We start from the raw sequence: 24,255 nt of genomic DNA, 5'->3' as shown, positions 1-24,255 counted from the left end.
GAAACAAGAGTCTGTATCTCCAATGTCTTTTTCTCTCCATCTCCGTCCTCAATACCAGTTCGCTTGTTCTTTTAAAATGGGGCCATTTTTATTCTCTTAGCTCCACCTGACCCCCCCCTCTCAAAATTGTTGTTCTCCTGCACCCTTCAACCGTATCACACACACACACACACACACACACACACACACACACCGACTTGTGAACAACCAAATAAAAAACATTAAAAGAAGTAGACGGCATGGAGGGATGCAGGTGAAGTGGAGGCCACGATGTGGACATGGAACAGACTAAGGTGAGGAAGGCAGCCTGAGCCTCGCAACAAAATATCAAAATCAGTCCATGTAACTGAAAGCATCTCTTACAGAAAAAAAGCACACGATTTCACATGTGGGGGCAAAAAAAAAAAAAATCACGTGTTTTTGGGAACACTTCACGTGATCACGTGAAACATCATGTGGTTTTTCTGTAGGGACACCCAGCAGAATCTTTCATAGCGAAGTCCTACAAGAGATCAGAAGGGCTGCAAGAGGAAACAGACTACTTCACCAGCATCTGAGCTCATCTCTTGTTCAGGTAAATCAGGAGTCTAAAAAGCAACAGCAAGACAGTGTCAGGCCAGTGCCTGGTCCTCTGGACAAGAAGGGAGAGGGGGGGATGAGATGAAGAAGAGGATGTACTCACTGGATAGGGCCTTCTCGTAACTCTTCCCCATGGCCACGAAGTTCCGCAAGCACGGGTTGAATTGCTCCATAATGGACTGAAAAGAGAAATAAAAACAGTTTAGTCGGACTGAGCAGCTATAACCATAGCAGAGGCAGAGGTCTACTCTGTAATCGGGGTGTGCATTCACACACACACACACACCGGCGCTCACACACTGCAAGTACGCGACTCCTACCAGCTCACTCACACGACTAGTTTGGCTTAGCCAATCAGGTACAAGAGTGTAGATGGGAATCAGTCACACCCAGGCGAAGGAGAGAAGGAGCGAGAGGTATGTGGGTGTTGATGCCCGGGCAGCCCAGCTCAAGAGGCAGTCTCTCTCACTCACTCACTCTCGGTCTCTCTCAGGTCATGTTGTTTGTGCTAATTACTTTTTCGGTTATGCAGAGACATGAGGGAACAAGGACGGGGAATAAAATAGGATGACACGAAAACAGGAAAGAAGAGGAGAGGAGATTCAGCTAGCTTAGTTGGCTTGAGCGTGGTGCTACCTGGCCACAGCAGGGGGTTGATAATTAATATAATGCATCTAACTGTGGGTATAATGTCTGCTGGAGGGGATTCAGGTGGCTTGGTTGGGTGGGATCCAGCATTATCTTCTGCATATACGCTCACTGAAAAATAGTACTACATTACAATATCATCATTACTAGAACTGAAGTATGATGAGACAATCGTGAGAAAATAGGATTATACATATATTTACAAAAGTATGTACGTGACACCTGCTCGTTGAACATCTCATCCACATGCTTGGGAGGGGGGGGGGGGACTTGCTTCCATTCAGCCACAAGAGCATTAGCGATGTCAGGCACTGGTGTTGGGCGATTAGGCCTGGCTCGCAGTCGCCAGTCCAATTCATCCCAAAGGTGTTCGATTGGGTTGAGGTCAGGGCTCTGTGCAGGCCAGTCAAGTTCTTCCACACCGATTTTGGAAAAAAAATTCTGTATGGACCTCACTTTGTGCACAGGAGCATTGTCATGCTGAAACAGGAAAGGGCCTTCCCCAAACTGTTGCCACAAAGTTGGAAGCACAGAATCATCTAGAATGTCATTGTATTCTGTAGTGTTAAGATTTCCTTTCACTGGAACTAAGGGGCCTAGCCTGAACCATGAAAAACAGTCCCAGACCATTATTCCTCCTCCAACCAACAATACAGTTGGCACTATGCAATCGGGCAGGTAGCGTTCTCCTGGCATCCGTCAAACTCAGATTCGTCTGTCAGACTGACAGATGGTGAAGTGTGATTCATCACTCCAGAGAACGCATTTCCACTGCACCAGAATGCAATTGCGGCTTTACACCACTCAAGCGGATGCTTGGGCATTTCACATGGTGATCGTAGGCTTGTGTGCTGCCATGGAAACCCATTTCATGAAGCTGCTGACTAACAGTTCTCGTGCTGACGTTGCTTCCAGACGCAGATTGGAACTCGGTAGTTAGTGTGGCAACCGAGGACAGACGATATTTACACACTACATGCTTCAGCACTCGGCGGACCAGGTCTGTCCACTTAGCGGCTGAGCCAATATTGCTTCTAGAAGTTTCTGCTATCCATCCACACACACACACACACACACACAGAAAGTATTCAGACCCCTCGACATTTTGTTGCGTTACAGCCTTATTCTAAACTGTATTCAACAGTTCCCCCCCCCCCTCGCCAAACAATAACCCATAATGACAAAGCAAAAACAGTTCGTTTTGCAAATGTATTACAATTTTTTTTTTTAAAGGAATATCACATTTACATAAGTACTCAGTAAGTTTTCATAGGTATTTTACTCAGTACTTAGATGAAGCACCTTTGGCAGCGATTAGCCTCGAGTCTTCTTGGGTATGATGCTACAAGCTTGGCACACCTGTAGTTCGGGAGTTTCTACCATTCTTCTCTGCAGATCCTCTCAAGCTCTGTTAGGTCGGATTGGGAGTGTTGATGCACAGCCATTTTCAGGCATCCCCAGAGATGTTCGATCGGGCTCTGGCTGGGCCACTCAAGGACATTCAGAGACTTGTCCTGAAGCCACTCCTGCATGGTCTTGGCTGTGTGCTTAGGGTCATTGTCCTGTTGGAAGGTGAACCGTTGCAGGTTTTCATCATTTGCTCCATTCATCTTTCCCTCAACCCTGACTAGTCTCCCAGTACCTGCCGCTGAAAAACATCCCCACAGCATGATGCTGCCACCACCATGCTTCACTGTAGGGATGGTGTCAGGTTTCATCCAGACGTGACACTTGGAATTCAGGCCAAAGAGTTCAATCTTGGTTTCATCAGATCAATCTAGTTCCTTTAGGCAAACCCAAAGCAGGCTATCTTGTGTCTTTTGAGGAGTGGCTTCCATCTGGCCACTCTACCACAAAAAGGCCTGATTGGTGGAGCACTATAGAGATGGTAGTCTTTCTGGAAGGTTCTCCCATCTCACCTCCCTGACCAAGGCCCTTCTCCCGATTGCTCAGTTTGGCCAGGCGGCCAGCTCTAGGAAGAGTCTTAGTGGTTCCAAACTTCTTCCATTTAAGAATGGAGGCCACTGCAGAAATGTTTTGGTACCCTTCCCAAGATCTGTGCCACAAAACAATCCTGTCTCGGAGCTCTAAGGACAATGCCTTTGACCTCATGGCTTAGTTTTTGCTTTGACATGCACTGTCAACTGTGGGACAGTATATAGACAAGTGTGGGCCTTTCCAAATCCTGTCCAATCAATTGACTTTACCACAGGTGGACTCCAATCAAGTTGTAGAAACTTCAAGGATGATCAATGGAATCAGGATGCACCTCAGCTCAATTTTAAGTCTCATAGCAAAGGGTCTGAATACTTATGTAAACAAGGAATTTGTTTAAAAATGTTTGATAAATTAGCAAACATTTCTAAAAACCTATTTTTGCTTTGTCATTATGGGGTATGACTATATTTCCGTTAATTAATGGAGGTGTGAGCGTTTCAGTCCGACAGTCTCTCCTCTCTGCCACTAGAGTCCTGCATCAAGCAATAAAACAATTAGCTGGCAGTTGTCATGATGTTGCCCTCTTTTGGTACAGCGAGCACCCCCCACCTCTCTCTCTCTCCCTCTTACACCCAGGTTGCTGTTAGGTAGGTCATTAATACCTGGAGGAGATTCTTTCTCATGGCCAGACAGTATAGAGAGATAGTGAGTTTTCATTGAGAGAACAAGGAATTTCTTCCACCTCACAGAACTTGAGAACTGAACAATATTCATGTTCTGGAGAATGTAAAAAAAGGTCGGTGAAGTAGCCAGCAACGAACTGGTCCGTTTGGTACAATTTTGTGAAACTCAGAGACAAGGTTTCCCTGTATACTCAGACCACATGTATACTCTGCTTCATCATTAAACTCCAGACTGCAGTCCAGTATCCGTTTACTCCTAGTGACCTACCCACACATTAGAGAGCACCAGACTCCGTTTTAATTAATATAACTTATTTTTAACATAAGCCAGGAATGAGTGAGTCACTCACCCCCTATGCTGTTCCTGCTTCTGTTGCCTATTTGAGTGTTTAATATCCTACGGATTCTGTGATCGCCAAACCTCACGCAACCGCAAAATGTCAAAGCAATTTCACACTCACTTTTCTTCATACTTTGTCAGAAGACGCTGTAACACGCATATACAATATTTGTTCCACAACATCTTTATGCTTTCGTTAATTAATACGCTTGTTTATTTCAACTACATCTTAGTTGCACTTCACCTGTGAACCTCCAAGTGTACATCATTAATACTCAGGCTCAAAAGTTTATGTCCAGAGTTAATGAGTGCTTGATGTCATTGAGAAAATCTGGACATGGCTCTCCCTTAAATAAGGATGTTACACTTTACTATGTAGGCTACAGTAAACATCTCATTGTCCTGTTGGTTTTTGTCAAACTGCACAGTAGCCTAATAAAAAAATAAAAAGTTTAAAAAAAATCTTATTCAATAATATATTTTGTACCACTGTAGATGCTACACTTTTCACAAGTGTAGCAGGTTGTGAACTCTGCAAGCAACGTTTCCACTCCGAGAACGGTAAATTACTGTAATTAATACAGTAATTCCAATAGATTGGAATACAAAAGAAGAAATTCGCACATGAGCAATTAGCCGGACAATAGACTAATGCCGAGAAGGAGCTCAAGGAGGGTTGTAATTTAAAGACACTACACACAGTAGCCTAATAAACATATGCATTGTTATCGAATTCAATAACATTTCTAACACGGTAGATGCGGTCTTAGGTTGATGGACAATATTAAAAACAGTCAAAATGCATTCAAATCGCTTTAGCCGAACACGTTGCAATTTATTTATTTATTTATTGGGCGGCAGGCAGCCTAGTGGTTGGGTCAGTAACCGAAAGGTTGCTAGATCGAATCCCCGAGCTGACAAGGTCAAAATCTGTCGTTCTGCCCCTGAACAAGGCAGTTAACCCCACTGTTCCTAGGTCGTCATTGTAAATAAAAATGTGTTCTTAACTGATTTGCCTAGTTAAATAAAAAAAGGTCAAATAAAAATAAACACACATTGTTGAATTATTCAAGGTTCCTTTCTCTTCTGTGTGCTGGAGTTGTTAAGAATACTAAAGAAGCCATCCACCCTTGATGGGCCATCAGCAGGACACTTGCCGAGTTTAGGGACTTTAAAACGTATTAATAGTTGTTTGCGAGGCGTGTCACTTCTCCCATTTCTATTGCATAGCCCACCAAAATGCACTCTTTTCCAACCACATCTGGATGGATCCATAATGAATTACTATGGGAAAACACATCACTAAATGACAGAAATATTGGAATAAAGTAGGCTAACGAAAGCAACAAATGGTTGCTTACTGAAACACATCCAATTGTTATAATAGGATTTGAAGCAATAGACTACCCGCGTGTGGTCTACTATTTCAGCACCGTTTCACACTTCTCTGAGACAAGCATGGGGACTGATCTTGATAAATTAAATCAGGTTTGTATTTTTGGGGTATTGGTTTACCTACAAATTAGGTTGTGGAAATGTTAGGATTATTTAACTCTTCACTTAGTAGCCTAGGACTACTCTCTACCGGTCATGTTGAACAGCGCCATATTTTCCCAACGGAAACCCTGAGGCATACATAAACGATTGTAAAATTATTGTGTTGAGGTCAGGTGATTGTGGAGGCCAGGTCATCTGATGCAGCACTCCATCACTCTCCTTCTTGGTCAAATAGCCCTTACACAGCCTGGAGGTGTATATAAACAAATGATAGTGGGACTAAGCACAAATCAGATAGGATGACGTATCGCTGCAGAATGCTGTGGTAGACATGCTGGTTAAGTGTGACCTTGAATTCTAAATAAATCACAGTGTCACCAGCAAAGCACCCAAACACCATCCCACCTCCTCCATGCTTCACAGTGGGAACAACAAATGCAGAGATCATCCATTCACCTACTCTGCATCTCACAAAGACACAGAAGTTGTAACCATTGGTGTCCTTTAGTAGTGGTTTCTTTGCAACAATTCCACCATGAAGGCCTGATTCACGCAGTCTCCTCTGAACAGTTGATGTTAAGAATTGTCTGTTAACTTTGGGTCTTCCTTTTGTGTGGCAGTCTTCATGACAGCCAGTGTCATCATTACGCTTGATGTTTTTTGCGACTGCACTTGAAACTTTCAAAGTACTTGAATGTCGGTCAATCCAGATAATTTAATGTCTTAAAATAATGATGCACTGTCATTTCTCTTTTCTTATTTGAGCAGTTCTTGCCATATTATGGACTAACCCTTTTACCAAATACGGCTATCTTGTGTATACCAACCCAACCTTGTCACAACACAACTGTTTGGCCAAAACGTATTAAGAAGGAAAGAAATTCCACAAATTAACAAGGCACGCCTGTTTTAATTGAAATGCATAAACCTCATGAAGCTGGTTTAGAGAATGTCAAGTGTGTGCAAAGCTGTCAAGGCAAAGGGTGACTACTTTGAAGAATCTCAAATATTTGGATTTGTATAACACTTTTGGTTACTACATGATTCCATGTATTATTTCCTAGTTTTGATGTCTTCAATATTATTCTACAATGTAGAATGATTGTAGCCCATGATTTAGTAAGTGTGTCCAAACTTTTGACTGGTACTGTGTATATAAATAAATATACAAAATTAAAGCATGGATGGGGAGAATGAAGTAGGGCAGAGCGAAGGAGGGACAGAGTGAAGGAGGGGCAGAGTGAAGGAGGGGGTGAAATGTGCAAGCCAGGGAATAATTGACAAGTGCACAAGCATGTACATCTGTGTACTGCCCAGGTGCTCATCTGTGTACTGCCCAGGTGCTCATCTGTGTACTGCCCAGGTGCTCATCTGTGTACTGCCCAGGTGCAGATAGAGAGTGAGAGAACAGGGTCGATACGGTAACCAAAATCACTCTGCCCCAGGTCATAAAACCACCCTCCAATTCCAACCAGGTGTCCAGCCAACCTCTATATCCTGGAACTCTCACTCCTCCCACACACATAGTTCCTCTCTTCTACTTTGTCCTTCTAACCTTTTCCTGACAGAGCTGTCAGACACTGAAGTGATGGAGGTCATCTCTAGTCTCTTGGTAATGGTGTGCTTTATGATGTTGAGAGACATGGCATGAGGGATGCCTACTAATGTCTGTACCAACTGGCTGGCGCTAGGTCACCTTGACGCTTTTAACTTTAAGATTACTTCAAAACAGAAGTGCAACAAGGCAGGGGAAGGACAGGGAGGGAGGGAGGGAGGGAGGATGTAAATCCAGGATATACAATCTGCAGGAAGGACAGGGACGGAGGGAGGATGTAAATCCAGGATATACAATCTGCAGGAAGGACAGGGACGAGGGAGGATGTAAATCCAGGATATACCATCTGCAGGAAGGGCAGGGAGGGAGGGAGGACGTAAATCCAGGATATACCATCTACAGGAAGGACAGGGAGGGAGGACGTTGTTGCGTCAAAAAACAGAACACTCAACATGAGCACACAGCTCTTCCTTTAAAGAACTCCAGGCCTCGAGGGCAGATAACCCAAAAACACGGGTGGAACTAAAAAAAATTGAGCCAGAATTTCAGGAGGGACTACTTTTACATGAGCACCTGGTTGATAAGCATGGGTATAAAATGTTTGGGCTTAGCTTTGCTTGGCTCCTCAACATACAAACAGCTCATTGTTCAACCCTAAAGACGCAACTGGTATGTAATGATTTATTATGTTGCATCCAGTGCTTAGCACAATTTACATGTTTAACTTTGGTACGAGTGGTGACTTCTTTTTTGTGGATATTTTCTGACTGCAGAAGTAATTGTTTCAAGTGCTAGATTAAATTGTTTAAACGTTTACTTTATTCAAAGCCATGCTTTGTTGCTGTGTCATGCATTGTTTATTGTGTAAAATAATGCATTTTTATTCTCTGTTTAAGGTTATCAACCTATTTCCTATTCCTCTGTCATTCAACTACTCTATTCAACAAATCAGCTGTTTCAACATATTCAACAAATGGCATCAAAACCATAATAAAAAAAACACTAAAACAGGAATTGATTTGTCCCTTTGCATCCTTCACGTGTTGTGCAAGCCGTTTTCAAGTTTGGGCAGAGCTGAAATAATTATAACACCTAGACAACTTGACAGTTGATAACCAGCGTGGCAGTGAAGACAAAAGGATTAACGGACTGAAGTCAGGAAAGCTGTCGTCGCAGAGAGGAGGATTGGCTTACATCTCAAAATAGCAGAGGAAACTCTTGGGAAAACAGTGAAGGAGCTGAAGCAAGAAAGAACTTTGGCTAAGAGTGCTTTTACCAAGCAAGCAAACTTCCTTAGCAGAGGTGCAAAACACATGACTAAGAGCGAACTGCGCGAGGAGTTCAAGAAGCTCACGTCAGAGGCAAGGAAGGTCAGTGAGACAAATTATGGACTTCTGGCAGACATTGAAGCTGAAACCGATGAGGGTGAAGAAGCTGACCTGAGCAAGCAGCAGCAGACTGAACCTGAGAAGACATTCCAAGAATGCGAAGTACGATTGGATGAGGTCAGGGGGATGATCCAGTCCAACCTATGGCCTAGATACGGGGAGGACGAGGTGAAGTCTGCAATCAAAGAAGCTGAGACCGCCTGTGATGGAGTTGCTCAAATACCTGTTATTGCTGTAACTAGAGATGGCTTCGAGCTACGGTGGGATGGTGCGAAGGCACAAGTCCAAGATGCAATCACAAGCCTAGCAGAGTGGGAGATGTGGATTCCAGTAGCAGAAAAAGAATGGCTGGAAGCCAGAGTAAAGGATCTCAAAGCATTCAGAAACAACCTTGAAGCAAGGAGGGCAGGATTTCTCACAGCGCAAAGAATTGCAGAAGAGGATAAAGACAGAGGGAGAGTGCCGCAGATGCCCATGCCAGCTCCACAGCCGACACTGAGAATAAAACCAACCTGTTTACCCAGGTTGTGGGTATAAAAGGAATTTCCATCGATGGAGGAGAGACTGGCAGAGTCTACAGAAGCAGAGGGAACCAGCAGGCTCAGTCGAAGTAAAGAAGATCCAACTCCTTGACAGTGTAGATGAGAGAATTTGCAGAGACCTCCGTTTGTCTACTTACAATACTGCTGAGGACATGTTCAGGGTGCTTGAGAACAGGTATGGAAACAAGTCTACAATTGCCTTGGAGATAATTGAGGATCTGGAGAAAATTCCTGCTTTAAGAGCAAATCAGCCAAGGAAAGTTAGACATAATCCAAAACTATAGAGAAGGCACTGGGTGATCTCACAGAGCTTTGAGGCACAGGAACCATCAACAACCCTCTAGTGATCAAATCCATAGAAAGCAAGTTACCTGACAACATCAAGCGAGATTGGCTTGTCTTCACGGTTAACCCGAGGAATAATGTCACGCCAGACAATCACTGAGAACCTTCTTAAAATTCCTGAAAACACAGGAGGAAATTCTCAAAAAATTATAGCATCTGGGAGTGAGTGAAAAGCCAGCAAATAAATATGCTTGTGTGGAGAGAAAATAAGCGTCCACACGTTCCACAAGGAAAGGCGGCTGTGTTGTCTGTGGAGATGAAAAGCATAGAGAAAATATCTTTTGTAAGCATTTCAAAGAACTGAAGCCTGTGGAAAAGTTGGATGCTGTAGAAAAGCTGGGGGCCTGCAAGAGGTGCTTGGTCTGTCATTGAGAAGATGAATGCAAAGACACCTGTGCAGGAAAAGAGACTAAGAAAGACCATAATCTCCCTTCAGACAAAGAAAGAAATTAAGAGGAGTGACTCAGACAGACAATCCAATGTGAGAAGGTATACGCTCACAGAGGAGCAGGAGGAATTTGTATCTAAGCTCGCCCCAGAGATGGCAGAGAAATTCAAGAAAGCATTCACCAACATCACTGCGAAAACAAACTGTGTCAAAGAATCAGCTGGGAGTGACTGAGTCAAGTGCAGTAGAAGAATTGCCAGTTATTCTAATGCTGCTCAAGGTAACTGCCAATGCAGGACAAAAAATTGGAACCCTGATCGACTTGGCATCGGACAAACTACATCACTCACAGAGCTGCCAGAAGATTACAATTTCGAAGTGAAAACATCACTTTAGTCGTTCGTGGAGTTGGAGGAATGGCCATGAAGGTTAGAACCAGAAGATATCTCCTCAGAGTGAGGGTCAAAACACCCATAGGCACAGAAAGAGCTCATGAGCTTATCTGCTATGGTTTGAATGAAATTGCCAACATCCACAAAGTCATCAAACCTGAGCAACTCAAGAAGTTCTTCACCGGAAGTCAATCTAGGAGATCAGAGTATTGAGCTACTGATAAGCCACCGCGAAGGAAGACTTGCTCCGCAAAGAGTGAGGGTGATTGGAGACCTTGTCTTGTGGGAAGGCCCGCTAGGAAAGACTGTGCTCCACAAACATCCAGATCTGTTTGAAGAAGTGGATATAGCCGCGCACAGGTCTGAAACACACTTTGCTCGATCTATGAGAGCAACCACTGTCAAGTATCAAGAAACAGCTAAGCTGTTCACATCTGAAACCAAAAGGCACAGTTTCTTGCAGAGTTCTTGGATTGGAAAACCTTGGGGAATAACATTCTCTGATGGAAGTGACAAGAGCTATGGAGCCGTAGTGTACTTAAGATGGGAGACCCAGCAAGGCATCAAAGTCAGACTGGTTGAATCCAAAGCAAAACACCATTGGACCAAAAGGGAGAACCAGTAAAAGCTGAAATCTGCAGTTCTGTCTATGCAGCACAACTTCGAAAGTACGTTGAAAAGCACAGTCAAATAGAAATTGAATGATGGCTCCATCTACTGGACAGTCAAACTGTGTTGGGAGCAATCCAGAGAGACAGCTATGGATATCAAACTTTCTTTGCGAATAGAGTTGGAGAGATCCAGAAACCCACATCCGTAGAAGACTGGTGGTGGATCCCAGGAGGCCTGAACAGTGCTGACATAACAAGAGGGGCAGCCCCAGAAGACCTCCAGGAAGATTCCATGTGGCAGGATGGACCAGCATTCCTGAGGCAACCTGTGGAAGAGTGGCCACATAAGTCAGCCAAAGAAATCGCTGCGTATGCCAAGGAAGGCATAAACAAACTTCGAAGGAAAGCTTTCTCGGCAGCACTGACCAGAGCGCAGGTCAAGAGAAACCAGAGTGATGCACAGCAAAATAACCCAGATGAACCCAAGACTCGGATCCGAAGATCACCAGCCGGCTCTGCGGTAACCAAACTGATTGACATCAGGAAATTCAGCAGTCTGACCAGGCTGATCCGAGTCATTGCCTGGGTTTGGAGAGCCGCAACGAGATGGAAATAAATGTTGACCAAGAATTCAGCCTCAGATAAACCAAAGTGGGAGGACGCTCTTTCAACAAACTGGAGGTCCAGAGCCAAACAAGCTGTACTCACTGTCGGGGAGTGTGAAGATGCACTAAGATACTTGTTCCTTGCAGCTCAAGAAGGTATAACCTTTCAAGACACCACTCTCAACAGACTCACTGTTTACAGAGATAAAGAGACTGGGCTCTTAGTTTGTGGAGGAAGGTTCCAGATCTTTGATGAGGACGAAACTGCCGTACCAATTCTACCATATGAGGCATGGATATCCACTCTCCTAGCTCAAGAGGCCAATGGTGCAAACCATGAAGAAATAGCAGGCACACTCCCACGGATGAGGAACAAAGCCTGGGTGATTAAAGACCAGAAGCTGGCTAACAAGAGAGTTGACAACTGTGTGGTGTGCAGAAAGGCCAGGGCCAGAAAGTGCCAACAGATCATGAGTGACCTTCCATCCGAGCGGATAACACCAGCCAGACTAGTATGAAGTCAAGGACGAGGTGAAAAAGAAAACCAAGCTCAAGGTGTGTGGTATTGTCTTCTGTTGCATGGTATCCAGAGCTATACACACAGATGTCAGTGACCATTCGACTGAAGGCTTCCTACTGGCTTACCAAAGATTCACGGCACAGAGGGCACCCAAAGAAATTGCGGTCAGATCATGGAAAGAACTTTGTGGGCGCCAGACCTGCCCTCAAAGAACTCTACCTCTTCTTGGATCAACTAAGTAAATCTGAGCTTGAAAATGAAGCTTCCAAGCATGGGACAGAATGGAGCTGGAAAATCCACCCAGCAGACTCCCCTCACAGGAATGGAGCTGCAGAAGCAGCTGTTCGTACTGTGAAGCGGGCTTTGCACAACCTGGGAGGAGAAGGACTCTTCACATGGAGTGAGTTTCAAACATTTCTCTACACAGCTGCTAACACCTTGCCAATGAGAGGCCCATAGATGCAAGAACGCAAAGCCGGGAGGACTGCATAGAATACGTCAGCCCAAATTCCCTTCTGCTTGGACGCTTTGATTTTGAAAGCTACCCATACAAAAGATTGAGAGCTATCCAAACAGAAGTTGACCGGTTCTGGAGGAAGTGGAGTCAGTTAGCTGGGCCCAATCTATTCGTGAGGAGTAAATGGCACACAACACATAGGAATGTCTGGCTAGGTTGTCTGGCTGGCTGACCAAAATATCTGGAGGGGTCACTACAAACTAGCCAGAGTCATCAGTGTCAACATTGACAAGAAGGGCATCGTCAGAGATGTGCATGTCAGAACTTTTCCCAGCTACCCAGTCCCAACTGTGAAGCCTCCTCAAGAGAAGTCAAAGAAACTCTCAACTAAAATACCTGCTACAGTTCTTCATAGGGATGTCAGACGCATCATTGTTTTACTTCCTGTTGAAGAAGGAAAAACCTGAAATCGAACCTGCCCCAACACCGAGGTTCATGTGACCTCCTTGGGTTCAAGAACCTGTCATTCAACTAGTCTATTCAACAAATCAACTGTTTCAACATATTCAACAAATGGCATCAAAACCATAATAAAACACTAAAAAGGAATTGATTTGTCCCTTTGCATCCTTCACGTGTTGAGCAAGCCGTTTTCAAGTTTGGGCAGAGCTGAAATAATTATAACACCTAGACAACTTGACAGACGTAAATCCAGGATATACCATCTGCAGGAAGGACAGGGAAGGAGGGAGGACGTAAATACAGGATATACCATCTGCAGGAAGGACAGGGAGGGAGGGAGGACGTAAATACAGGATATACCATCTGCAGGAAGGACAGGGAAGGAGGGAGGACGTAAATCCAGGATATACCATCTGCAGGAAGGACAGGGAAGGAGGGAGGACGTAAATACAGGATATACCATCTGCAGGAAGGACAGGGAAGGAGGGAGGACGTAAATCCAGGATATACCATCTGCAGGAAGGACAGGGAAGGAGGGAGGACGTAAATACAGGATATACCATCTGCAGGAAGGACAGGGAGGGAGGGAGGACGTAAATACAGGATATACCATCTGCAGGAAGGGAGGGAGGACGTAAATACAGGATATACCATCTGCAGGAAGGACAGGGAGGGAGGGAGTAAATACAGGATATATCTGCTGTGAGAGAAATGTTTAAAGAGAGGAGGGAGGATGTATATACAGGATATATCAATGTTTAAAGAGAGGAAGTTGTGAAATGCATTGATGTGCATCACTTATGTTTAATTTAAATGTATAAAAAAAATGCTAGATTTGATTTAATATGATGAGGACAAGTAAGCATAAGTTGTTTATAGAAACAAATAAGCACAGAAAATACATATTTTATGAGCGTTTTTCTGTCGCAGATGCACTGATTCTTTGTCTCTACACCCTTAGTCAGAGAAGAAATCCACACATGTACACACACACAAAAGAGAGAAATGGGCTCGAGTTTGCTTTTAGGGTTTCCTTGGGACCAACCTATTTATAGCCCTGTCTGTCTGTCTCTCCCCCACTCCCCTCCCCCTAGCTTCCGCCTACCCCTCTGTGTATGTGTCGTTATATAAGGCAGCATAAACTACAAAACAAACTCATTCACTGGAACCTATCCAGCCATTGTAATCATCCTGAATACACCAGGGAGACAGATACATAAATGAGAGAGACCCATGTATTTATACACGCTGAATAAAACAGCCGTCAGATGACGATCACTACGATGTGTGTGTGAGATATGCAACTACCATCAGACAGGTCTAGTCTCATTGAGAAGATGCTGCTGCCGGAGCCAGCAGGTTTCTAAAGTAGTAGGGTGACACACACACAAATTCCCTTATGTAGACATGCAAACATGGACAAAACACTCCGTACGCGCTTACACAGGCTGCAATCAACTGGCACCAAAGTCTGCCTAGTTAAACGGTTAAATGGTTTGTTGATTCATCTATGTATAAAAAAAATTAAAAAATAAACCTTGTGTAAAAGATCTCCAGAAGTAGGAACGTTCATTAACCACTCCTCTACCCACCTCTCTACTGCAGAGTCTTCACACACACACTCAAAAATCACATCATTAGCCCAGAGAGCCAGCCTCACCTGATTATCTCCAGTCCCACACCAATAAAAATTGCAGGCTTCCGCCTCGGCAACCGCTAATCATCATCAGTGGCCCTCGAATATGGTAATAAGGGACCTTGCTAATGGAGGAAGGAGTTTCCCGATCACCGGTGACACACACACACAGGGTTAAGGACTAGGTAAATGATTAACATGTCACATTGTCTGATCTTAATTCATACACAAAATCAGCAACACAAGTCTCAAAATCAGCAACACAAGTCTCCTCAAAATCAGCAACACAAGTCTCAAAATCAGCAACACAAGTCGTCTCAAAATCAGCAACACAAGTCTCAAAATCAGCAACACAAGTCTCAAAATCAGCAACACAAGTCTCAAAATCAGCAACACAAGTCTCAAAATCAGCAACACAAGTCTCAAAATCAGCAACACAAGTCGTCTCAAAATCAGCAACACAAGTCGTCTCAAAATCAGCAACACAAGTCGTCTCAAAATCAGCAACACAAGTCGTTCATTTAGCAGGACTCAAACAGATGTAACTACACACACACACACACTCCCATTCAGCAAGTCAATATTTGACAGGTGAATTGGGAAAAGGAAGAGATGAATGTACACAGTGACACAAAGCTTTTTAGGGAGAGGATGTTCGCAGGTGGCTCCTTGGACTCGTCTGCTGTAACCATGTACTTAATGTGGCCTCGTCTTTAAAATCAATCAAGCTAATTCAAATACAGAGCGAACATAGATCCATCGAGCCTAATGAAAAACGGAAATGGATTCTTAAAATGATTACCAACATATACTCATCTTGTCCCTCATAATACTCGAAATTGTTCAGTAGGAAATGTTCCCATTTTCATCAAAGGAAATGGAAGAGAGATTCTGTTCCAGCTTAAATCAAGAGAGGGGTTAAGAGGGAAGGAGATACCCAGAGGCTTCACACAGGACCAGAGATAAAACACCCCATGTCACTGTGTGGGTCTGCATGCATGAGTACGCATGTGTGTGTGTGTGTGTGTGTGTGTGTGTGTGTGTGTGTGAGAGAGAGAGAGAATATAAAGTAGTGCAGCAGACTAATGCGATTATGGGGTAAACATTACTGCCCGGGACACTCTGGACAGGGTAAACATTACTGCCCATGAGGTTCATATTTCTACTGTTATATTGCTTTCATTGATAAGACATGAATCCATGCTCATTTAAATAGGTTTAATTAAATTGCAATTCAAAGAGTGCACAACATGGTTTTCAACAAATGCCTCAGTCACATCTTACATTTCAGAGATTCTCACACACACACACACACACGCACACGTTCCAGTCTGCTTGGCGAAGCATCAGTGCTTCAAAGCTGCTCCAAGGAGATGAGCAAAGCCGGTTTCCCTGCAACAGCATTTCAGCTGGGAACAGGATGGAGACCCATGAACACTCAAACATGGGCTGTGTCCCACATGGAACCCCATTCTCTATATAGTGCTCTACTTTTGTCCAGGGCCCACAGGGTGCCATTTGGGATACACCGATAGTACGCTGGAACATCCAGTACGATGTTCGTTTCGGTCACATAGACATGCTTGTTGGTGCAGCAATGCCAGTATGTGAAATATTTATCTACAAAATGTGTGGAGTTGGAACATCTCCCTAGCCTGACTGACCCCAAGGCAACGTTCTGGGAAAGTGAGGGGACGAGCAAATGTGAAATTAAGTTCAAGGTGTGTGTGTGTGTTATTGCTGTGTCTTTTATTAAATAAGGGGCTGACTGGAAACTGTTGTCTGGGGCTGAATTCCCAGTGATCTCAGTGGATTTTTCCAAAAATCTAACCCCTGGTCAAATATTGTGAAGGGGGATAATAAGGGAATGCTACCGTAGCAGGGATAGAGAGGAGGGGGAGAAAAACAACATTGTTTTATCCGACTGGAGCAATTACAGTATGACAAGTGTAATTGAAAAGGTCAATATCAAGTCACATATACACCTCAGGGGCCACGCAGACACATACCTGAGGGATCCAGCTCTGGTTGAAATAATGCTAATAACAATATCCTTTCTGGGAACACTGTGACCTGTCCTTTTAAAAGACATGAGGGATGAGGGGTGTAAGTGTGCGCATCGGTGAGTGTGCCGTGACTCGCCATCGGTCGTGCCTACATTAACACCACCAGTGTCATCTCGTGGAGGGGGTGCAAATTAAAAAGTCAACGTGGCCATGTGGCTCATTTAGCCCTGCTGTGTCATACCCTGCCAAACAAACTACAGTAGCTAGCTAGAGAGACTGGCAGCATATATAAATATAAAAGAGAGAGACACAGAGAGACAGAGACACACAGAGAGAGACAGAGACACACAGAGAGAGACAGAGACACACAGAGAGAGACACAGAGAGAAACAGAGACAGAGACACAGAGAGACACAGAGAGAGAGAGACAGAGAGAGAGAGACACAGAGAGAGAGAGACACAGAGAGAGAGAGACACAGAGAGAGAGAGACACAGAGAAACAGAGACACAGAGAAACAGAGACACAGAGAAACAGAGACACAGAGAGACACACAGAGAGAGAGACACACAGAGAGAGAGACACACAGAGAGAGAGAGAGAGAGAGACACACAGAGAGAGAGAGAGACACACAGAGAGAGAGAGAGACACACAGAGAGAGAGAGAGACACACAGAGAGAGAGAGAGACACACAGAGAGAGAGAGAGACACACAGAGAGAGAGAGAGACACACAGAGAGAGAGAGAGACACACAGAGAGAGAGAGAGACACACAGAGAGAGAGAGAGACACAGAGAGAGACACAGAGAGAGAGAGAGACACAGAGAGAGAGAGAGACACAGAGAGAGAGAGAGACACAGAGAGAGAGAGAGACACAGAGAGAGAGACACAGAGAGAGAGAGAGACACACATAGAGAGAGAGACACACATAGAGAGAGAGACACACATAGAGAGAGAGACACACAGAGAGAAAGAGAGACACACAGAGAGAAAGAGAGACACACAGAGAGAGAGAGAGAGAGACACAGAGAGAGAGAGAGACACAGAGAGAGAGAGAGACACAGAGAGAGAGAGAGACACAGAGAGAGAGAGAGAGAGAAAGACACAGAGAGAGAGAGAGACACAGAGAGAGAGAGAGAGAGAGACACAGAGAGAGAGAGAGAGACACAGAGAGAGAGAGAGAGAGAGACAGAGACACAGAGAGAGAGAGAGACACAGAGAGAGAGAGACACAGAGAGAGAGAGACACAGAGAGAGAGAGAGACACAGAGAGAGAGAGAGAGACACAGAGAGAGAGAGAGACACAGAGAGAGAGAGAGACACAGAGAGAGAGAGAGACAGAGACACAGAGAGAGAGAGAGACAGAGAGACAGAGACACAGAGAGAGAGACAGAGAGAGAGAGAGACACAGAGAAACAGAGAGAAACAGAGAGCATGACCCTTTAGTTCAGTTGTGGGTGAGTGATCACACATGAGAGCAGAAACCATGACATTCACAGGTTGAATTAGAAGTTGAATTATTGGGTCAACTTCATACGTCCTCTAATGTTCTCTTTGTGCTGGGCTGCTATTTGGAAAAGATAAGTATTTGTGTATGTACACACACCTGAAAATGTCAAGGTTACACCTGATTACAGTATTCAGGTGTGGAGGGATATGGAATGGCAGGACGTCTGTGGTCATCTGGTCTCCATGCCAACTAAGAGGGTCTAACTCGGATGGAGTATGGATTGTACTACCCTGCTGCCAGCTATCAAGGTGACCCAGTCTGTCCCATGGTTCTCAATGTCCTCTTTTTGTATCATACTTAATATCAGTCACCCAACATCCTATATGCCTCCACCAACACCATCCCTGTATATAGCAGTCCAGTAGTAGAATATACAGTGCATACTGAAAGTATTCAGTCCCCTTGACTTCTTCAAATTTGTTACATTACAGTCTTATTCTAAAATTGATTCAATTGTTTTCCCCCTCATCAAATCTGCACTAAATACCCCATAATGACGTTTTTTATATATAAATGTTTGCAAATGTATAAAAAAAATAAATATCACTTTTACATAAGTATTCAGGCCCTTCACTCAGTACTTTGTTGAAACACCTTTGTCAGAGATTACAGCCTCGAGTCTTCTTGGGTATGACGCTACAAGCTTGGCACACCTGTATTTGGAGAGTTTCTACCATTCTTCTCTGCAAATCCTCTCAAGCGCTCCCCATCCAACCTGACAGCGTCGCTGCACAGCAATTTTCAGGTCTCTCCAGAGATGTTTGATCGGGTTCAAATCCGGGCTCTGTGGCTGGGCCACTCAAGGACATTGAGACTTCTCCCGAAGCCACTCCTGTGTTGTCTTGGCTGTGTGCTTAGGGTCGTTGTCCTGTTGGAAGGTGAACTGTCGCCCCAGGCTGAGATCCTGAGGGCCCTGGAGCAGGTTTTCATCAAGGATCTCTGTACTTTGCTCCGTTCATCGTTCCCTCAACAGACTAGTATCCCAGTCCCTGCCGCTGAAAAACATCCCCACAATGCTGCCACTACCATGCTTTAGCATAGGGATGATGCCAGGTATCCTCCAGACGTGACGCTTGGCATTCAGGGTAAAGAGTTCTATCTTGGTTTCATCAGACCAGAGAATCTTGTTTCTCATGGTCTGAGAGTCCTTGAGGAGCCTTTTGGCAAACTCCAAGCGGGCTTTTACTGAAGAGTGGCTTTCGTCTGGCCACTCTACCATAAAGGCCTGATTGGTAGAGTTGGTTGTCCTTCTGGAAGGTTGTCCCATCTCCACAAAAGGAAGCCCTTTCAGAGTGACCATCGGGCTCTTGATCACCTAAGGCCCTTCTCCTCCGATTGCTCAGTTTGGCCGGGCGGCAAGCTCTAGGAAGAGTCTTGGTGGTTCTAAACTTCTTCCATTTAAGAATGATGGAGGCCACTGCGTTCTTGGGTACCGCCAATGCTGCAGAAATGTTTTGGTACCCTACCCCCAGATCTGTGCCTCGACACAATCCTGTCCTAGAGCTCTACGGACAATTCCTTCCACCGAGTCGTATCACAAAGGGTCTGAATACTTATGTAAGTAAGGTATTTGTTTTCATAAAATTTCATAAAATATTTTAAAATCAATTTTAGAATAAGGCTGTAACATAACATGTGGACAACGCCAAGGGGTCTGAATACTTTCTGAATGCACCGTAGACAAGAAAATAAGTCAGCTACCACAAACACATTTCTCACACATACAAAAGCAATTTACGACCCAGTACCCACGGGTCTTGTTCCATCAGACTGCAAGGAAGCCTCCAGCTGAAAAAACACACACACACACACGTTACAACGGCAGCTCTGAAGAATTTGAATGAGCACGGATGTTGACCATGATTGCCAAATGCTAAAGACTGCATTAGAAATCCACTCATGCAGAAGTCCAGCTATTCTTCCATTCCCATGGTGCATCTCTGATGTTATTCCCCCCTTCCATCTCTTCTAAGTGGACATTACATATGTTCATATGCTATGGCAAAAAAACATTTTAGAATGACAACATTTGCTGTAAACAAACATGGTCAAGCAGCCTCCTGGAAAAATGTGTAGAAAAGCTGGAAATGTGCTTTCAAAATGATAAATTCTCCTCAGCCTCATTGCAAAATAAGCACGAGATCAGCTGCTAATTCCCCTCTCCGTTCTATGGCAGTGTAGAACTGAAGGAAATTTGACTTAAAAATACAAAAACCTCAACCTCATTGTAAAATGTTTAGAATGGCATGAAATTACCTATAAAAACTACACATTTTTGTCATCTTTGCCCCATGGTAAAATGTGGGTAATTGTAGGAAGCAAGCCATTGACACACCCCCCCCCCCCCCCCACCACCAAAAAATAATAATATATAATAATAATAAATAAATAATAATAAATAATAAATAATAATAATAATAAATAATAATAATAATAATAATATATATTTTTTTTTTTGGGGGGGGTGGCTTGCTTACATATATGGTAGGGGGGGCCCTGTGAAACTGCGGTATGGCACTGCATTACATGCCTCCGCTAAGCCTCTGTCAATTATTGGGTCAAAACTGCCATGCCCGAGTGTCCTCAAGGGAGGGCAATTCAGTGCGTGTGTGTGGCCCATTTGCCTTTCAGATGAGCTGTTATCTGTGTGCAGACTCACACAGTGGTGCAACCCACTGGAGCCAGGGAGAGGAGGCACTTCCGTAGCCATATTTGGAAATGTGGGAAATCCCCCTGCAACCTGGCACCTCATCTCTATTCCACACAGTGTGGCTCGTACCACTAGAGACCTGAAGCTACGCCCAAGGTCAATGTCTCATTAGGAAGCTGAAATGGGGTGGAATCACCATTAACTCATCATGTGAGAGAGAAAGTTCAGGCCGTTCCTGCACACAGAAATAACCCCCTCCTCTCAGTCGCTCTCCCCTTCTCCCTCCTCATCTCTTCTCTCTCAAATCGGAGATTAAATGTCAGTCTAAAAGCTACCTGCGGGAGGGAGGCAGTTCCACACACACACACATTATTCCACAGTTCTGTTTCTCTCATCATCTAATTACAACCAGAACCCACACAGCAATTTCAGGACGGAGGGATAGAAAATATGTCTCTTCTGGTACATCCCCCCCGATAAACCACCACCTCTCCAACCTTCTCCCCTAGTCAACTCTGGCTAAAGGGTTATACCTATAGTTATACGTATAACTTTTAATATCGTTTTTGGAAGAGAGTGTTCTTTGATGACTCTTTGGAAGGCAATAAGGGTTCTACATAGAACCATGTCATATTTCCCAGCATGCTCTATTGCAGGGTGATTTTCAGAATTGTTTATTTTAATGTCTGTTTTTGCATGTACATTGATTGATAAATGTTATGTTACAAAGAAATAGCATACAGCACATTTTCCTAAACTAAACCAATCTGTTAGCAGTTGGACTTGTTCCAGTTTAGATGATTGAGGTAGTCTCAGTATTTAATTTTCCCTACACTGGCAGTCATTCTGAATGCAGGTTGCGGGTGATAAAAAAAATGTCCACTTGTTGGATATCCCATCTCCGGCTGGATTCCAATAGGAATTAAATATCACCCTGCAAGCCAGTATAATGTGAATTTCAGGCCATGATGTAGCCTGTAAACTAGGAGTTTCCCAACACCACAGTGTTAGGGTATAACCAGGCCCTCAAAAGCCGTATGATACACAGTGGTGTGAACAATTATTTGCCCACTTTCAAATTCTCTACTGAATGTTATCATATCTTCAACCAAAACCTAATATTAGATAAAAGGAACCTGAGTGAATAACAACAATGACATAACAAAAGGCTTCCTGTAGTTGTTGAACAGTCTCACACTTCACTGTGGAATTTTGACCCCTAAATGGGACCCATGTCGTCCTAAAAAGGTATACTTTTGACTCGGCTGTCCATAGAACACGAATTCTGCTCTGTATCAGAGAATTCTCCAGGAGAATGTCAGGCCGTCTGTGAGCTGAAGCACAGCTGAGTCATGAAAACACAGACAATCCAAAGCACACAAGACTACATGAAAAATGGTTAAAAAAGCAACACATTTGAAGTTTTGGAACGGCCTAGTCAAAGTCCAGACCTAATCCCAGTTGAGATGTTGTGGCAGGACTTGAAACGAGCAGTTCATGCTTGAAATCCCACAAATGTCGCCGAGTTAAAGCAGTTTTGCATACAAGAATGGGCCGACGCGAGAGGCTGATCAACAACTACAGGAAGCATTTGGTTGCAGTAAATTGCAGCTAAAGATGTGGCACAATCAGTTCAAATCAAATGATCAAATCGTGTTTGTCACATGCGCCGAATACAACAGGTGAAATGCTTCCTTTACAAGCCCTTAACCAACGGTACAGAGTCAATGTGTGGGGGCACCGGTGTTGAGGTAATATGTACATGTAGGTAGCGTTATTAAAGTGACTATGCATAGATAACAGAGTAGCATCAGCGTAGGGGGGGGGGGGGGGGGGGGGGGGGGGGATGCAAAGAGTCTGGGTAGCCATTTGATTAGATATTCAGGAGTCTTTTGGCTTGGGGGGTTAGAAGCTGTTTAGAAGTGTCATGACGTTGGCCTGGGGGGGTAAGTTTATGACAGTCAAATAACTCTTCCCCACTTTCTCCTCCTCTCGCTACCCTACTGAGGTTACAGTTGGAAAACCCTTGGTTGTTAACATAGAGATTCTGGGAACATCAGAAGGTGGGGGGGAAATTAACTATATTCTGGTAATCCGACCAATTGAACATATGCGGTGGTACTTAATGAATATGTCAGTTTGGTTGTCATGAGACATTCTCATCAATGATAAGATGACAAACTCTACAGTGGAAAGTCTACACAGAGTTATCGGATTCACATGGAATTGTTGTTCAATTTAAAATGTTTGAATATAAAATTATTCGTGATGGGATGAAATGTGATTTTAGCTTCTAAAATGTGAGATTTGGGTTTTCATAAGGTAGGGCACTGCTCAAATCAGTGGCCCGCCCCTGTGAAGGGACATGAGCTATAAAACCTTTCAAACACGCCCTCCTCTCCCTTCTTATATAAGCCCTTGAGGACAATATAACCTCCTGTTCCGAGGACGACGGTCCTATGTAAGAATGGTTCAGATAACTACAGAACGAAGCCAACATCAGTGTGAGCTTTGGTTGCGAATGGTATGAACTTTGAACTCTTATTCACTACAGATGTGATACCTCCTAGCCGTTGAGTTAGCAACAGCAGATGCAAATGAGGGTTAGGAAGGAACAGAGAGTATCCCTCTATCACCCAACAACGTTACAACAACGTATCCAATTAACAACCAGAGACATTCTACAAAAGGACTCGGTTGGGCAACACGGCCTTCCATCTACCACTAACCTACCGAAGTGCAGCTCAGAGTAAATATGTATTGCATTTTCCTTTTCCAAATGGTTGGTAATTTAGAATGCATAAGATACTGTATTTACGATAGTACAGCTTCTTCCCTTTGTTCCTCAGTCTTCCCGCCCTTTCACTCAAACCCCACCCCTTTTCTTGTGTAACAAGCTGTCATATCTGTTCCGCCCGCTAGGGATGTTTTCCTTTATGACGTAATTTGTAATCAAGTTATGTAATTATGTTTAATTAGTTAGGTTTTTAGTAAATAAATAATTTAACCCAATTTTGTATTGCTGATTGAACTTGTGAGCCAGGGTTCGTGCAGATATCTGAAAGTTGTAAATTCTTGGTTGAGACGGAATTAAGATGACGATTAATATTGACTGCTATTGATGTAAAATATTACTAGGTCTTTAAGAGTTTATTCTGGAGATAACAGCTCTATAAATATTATTTAGTGGTGCCCGACTCTAGTTAATTACATGATTAGCTCAATCAGGTAATATTAATTACGGAGAAATTATTTTATAGAATAGCATGTCATATCACTTAATCCGGCATACCCAAAGACACGACAGAAGCTTCTTAGACCTAGACTTGGCAGTCCAGTACAGCTTGCCGTGAGGTAGCAGAGAGAACAGTCTATGACTGGGGTGGCTGGGGTCTTTGACATTTTTTAGGGCCTTCCTCTGACACCGCCTGGTATGGAGGTCCTGGATGGCAGGAAGCTTGGCCCCAGTGATGTACTGGGCCGTACGCACCACCCTCTGTAGTGCCT

The 24,255-nt window shown here is 44.0% G+C and overlaps 1 protein-coding gene across 4 annotated transcripts in view; it reads right to left on the bottom strand.

The window, feature by feature from the left end:
• Positions 1-24,255, bottom strand: part of LOC110499447 (brain-specific angiogenesis inhibitor 1-associated protein 2-like) — a 120,076-nt gene that overhangs the window by 79,679 nt on the left and 16,142 nt on the right. For all 4 annotated transcript variants that reach the window (XM_036956302.1, XM_036956304.1, XM_036956303.1 and 1 more), the window contains exon 2: positions 683-758. In XM_036956302.1, the coding sequence (XP_036812197.1) occupies positions 683-758 (76 nt within the window). The remainder of the gene's footprint in view (positions 1-682; positions 759-24,255) is intronic.

The sequence above is a fragment of the Oncorhynchus mykiss genome, chromosome 20 (assembly GCF_013265735.2).
Source record: "Oncorhynchus mykiss isolate Arlee chromosome 20, USDA_OmykA_1.1, whole genome shotgun sequence".
NCBI classification, from domain to species: Eukaryota; Metazoa; Chordata; class Actinopteri; order Salmoniformes; family Salmonidae; genus Oncorhynchus; species Oncorhynchus mykiss.
The sequence above is the reverse complement of the archived record's forward strand: the minus strand, read 5'-3'. Positions and strand labels throughout refer to the sequence as shown.